Here is a 3195-nt window from a genome sequence, read left to right on the forward strand (position 1 = left end):
ATAACTAAAGGTCCTCAATGCCAACCTTATTACTCAAGATTTTTTTTTTTTAAAGAAAACATTAAAACAACCTAGGAATCACAATACTTTTATCAGTCATAGTTTCCAACACAGCACTGCTTTGGCCCACCCACTTTTGCCTCTCACCTCAGGGAGTAACTGTGTAACCAAACTAGTAACAAGCAACTTGTCTATTTCTTAGTTTTTAATAGAATCATCCATATGATAAAATTGTATTTTCTGTTAGACTATACTCTTGCAAAATAATTTTTGTTTTCTACAAAAGTTATGAGATATCATAAAAACGTCTAATGCATCTGGTTTAAGAATCCAATTCTTCCTTCACATATATCTGCATCTGTTCACAAAAATCGCTTTGACTTCAAAGGAAACTTTTCAAGAGAAAAAGAAAATACATACACGAAAAGTGCCCATAAATTTCTAGTCCTTTTCTAAGGCCATTTTAATAATAACACTGTGGGACAAGTATCTTTTTAGGTCTTTAGAGATCTAAAATATCACAGATGCTATTAATGACTATGCATTTATACGGAGATTTATGCTTTAACACTTTATTCTGGGTCTAAAAGTGATATATCTTCAATTTTGAACATGTGGAAAATACAGAAAGCTTAAAGAAGAAAACTTAAGTGACTTTTAATCCACTGTTCAGGAAGACCAAAGCAAAACAAAAAAAGTTAAGACTGGTTGTTTCCTTCCAGTCTTTTTTTGTGTGCATATATTTATATAAATATTTATTTATAAACAATATTATAATTACACTATGAAAACAATTCTGTATCTTTTCTCAGTTGCTCTTTCAAAAGACTGTATTTGTCTTTCAAACCATCATATTTAATGACTGAAAATTACATGTAGATTTATACTTTAAAAGAAATGCTCTCGCTTATATTTAATTCCTATTCTACTCAAAGATAAATTAAAGTTTTGGAAACACTAATCTGTTCTGGAAATTCTATATTTTGAAACTGTCTAGATTAGCAGTTGATTAACCTTAAGATACCCATATTCATTAATTCCACTGAAACAATACCAGAGGTTTAAGACATTTTTTCTTAGCATTTATAATAATTTAGTGCCCTAAAATTCCCTGGGTAATCATTAGTGGGCTCTAGCTTATTTTCCTTTTCTCTTTGATTTTCTATTTCTTATGACATCCTCACCTCTTAGGTTTGGAAAGAGAGGAAGTTTGGATCTAAGGTTTAGTTACTTTGGCACCACAGGTTTTAATATGCTATTATCTGGCTATAAAATAGTAAACAACCAATTCTGGTTCTGCAGAATCAAACCTTCAAACTTCAAAAAGAGGAGTATTGAATGGATTTATCTAATTTCGAATCAATTCTTACCTAACATTGATGCCTAAAATTTAAAATAACATTTAAGTAGCTCTTTTGTTGACAAAGAGTTCTCTGGTATTTCCTTTACCCTTAAATGAATCTTGTGAGGCCCATATCAATGAGGAAAACTTAAGTACAGAACATTAAGTAATTTATGAGATGACAGGAAAAACAAGATAAACTCAAATCTTGGTTTTCATAATTAATCTCATTGCTTTACTTTGGCTTCATAATCATGGAGCCATAGATTTTCGAAAGCTTGAAGGAACATTAATGGGTCAAGCAATCCCACCCTTCCTCCACCCATTTTGCTAAAGAAAATAAATCCGGTGAGATTGACTTGCCATGTCACACAGCTAGGAAGTGTCAGACAATCTCTTGACCTTTGATTTCCTAATTTCAAGTCTAGTGCTCTTTCCAATATACCAGTTACCACACAAAATCCTCACACCTATGCATTTTGACCACGAATATGCAAGGATGCCAAGAAATCACCTAGTAATCACAGAATCTTAAGTTTCTTCGTAATTCCCTGAAGATACGTCCCAAGAGACGTACAACAAAGTGCCTACCATCAAGATCGCACTTGGAAGACATTTGAAAGTAAATGTCTGAATGAGTGAAGTAAGTATCTAAATGACTGAAAGGTGGTATTTTTACCATGGGGGTAAAATTCCAAATACTGACGGGGGTAAAATTCTAAATTTTGAAGCCAGTGTCCACGCTCTCAGCACGACACGGTAACGGTGACAGCAGTGCTGCCAGGCGCAGGACAGGACGACGCGTTTTGGCAACTTGCTGCAATTCCCTCACAGAGGGAGGTCTATGCAGGTCTACCTCGGGGAATGAGGAACCAGAGTGTAAGACTCACTGACACTTGACACTGAAGTGCCGCCCTGCCAGAATGAGGATGTCAAGTGGCTGCTCGTACTTAAATCGTCCAATTCCTCACAAGACCTCCTCTCTGATTTCTCCGCGGGCCCCTCAGAAAGGAGGGTGAAATAGTAATGGGACCGCGAGAAGGCGGGCAGCCCGGGAAAGACCGGCCCTCTCTGATGGGATAACTTCACACCTGACTTGGCTTCCCGCGTTGCCTGGAAACAGCAGCGGTGCCCCGCTCTCAGGGAAAGGGGCAGAGGCCAAGTGGGCAAGCGGAGATGCGCTCCTCCCACCACGGCACGTGACATCATCGCGCATCCTTGCAACGTCGCTACGTTCCGAGTAGGAAGGCAGTCTTAGGAGACTTGAGGAGACGACTCGGTATTCTCCAGAGAAAACGGGAAGAGAGAAACCAATGGAGGGAAGGGGAGACGAGAAGGACCTAGCGGGATGGGAAGCTGGCGGGAGAAAGGCCAACTATGGTTACCTGGGGAGTCTGACCAGCTTCGGGTCCTTTATGAAGTGCCCGGATGAAGCTCCAGCACCCACGCGCCTTCCACATTGAGCGCATCGCCATCTTGAGAGAGGCGGAGCCGAATTGACTTGAGTGACGTCTGCCCAGAGAGCCAGTCCCTGAGTCGTAGCTGTTTTGCTTGCTGCGTAAGCGCCCTTGTCTTCCGGGCCTGCCTCTGTGCAGCTGCGTGCGGGAGTCCGGTCTTTGCAGAGCAGGTGGGGACAGGAACGGGGTGGGGCTTGGCTTTAGTGTTTCCCCTGGACACCTAGTCTTTGCGGAGACTTCCGGGTGGGAGAATCTCTTTCGGGGATATTGGTAGCAGCGTTTTAGACCGGAAGAAAGTCAAGTAAATTGTCTTTCGGATTCTAGCCATCCAGAGGCAGCTTTTAAGAAGTCTCTAGGAATGGGGCCTACCCAATCCTGTTAGAGCGCAGTAAGTGG

At 40.9% G+C, this 3195-nt stretch overlaps 1 protein-coding gene across 1 annotated transcript in view; it reads right to left on the bottom strand.

The window, feature by feature from the left end:
• WARS2 (tryptophanyl tRNA synthetase 2, mitochondrial) overlaps positions 1-2859 on the bottom strand; it is an 86456-nt gene extending 83597 nt beyond the window's left edge. The window contains exon 1 of the mRNA XM_006732359.3: positions 2728-2859. Within this exon, the coding sequence (XP_006732422.1) occupies positions 2728-2817 (90 nt within the window). The 5' untranslated portion in view covers positions 2818-2859. The remainder of the gene's footprint in view (positions 1-2727) is intronic.
• Between the last annotated feature and the right edge of the window lie 336 nt (positions 2860-3195).

This window comes from Leptonychotes weddellii, chromosome 4, assembly GCF_054177405.1.
Source record: "Leptonychotes weddellii isolate Sample4059 chromosome 4, ASM5417740v2, whole genome shotgun sequence".
Lineage (NCBI taxonomy): Eukaryota > Metazoa > Chordata > Mammalia > Carnivora > Phocidae > Leptonychotes > Leptonychotes weddellii.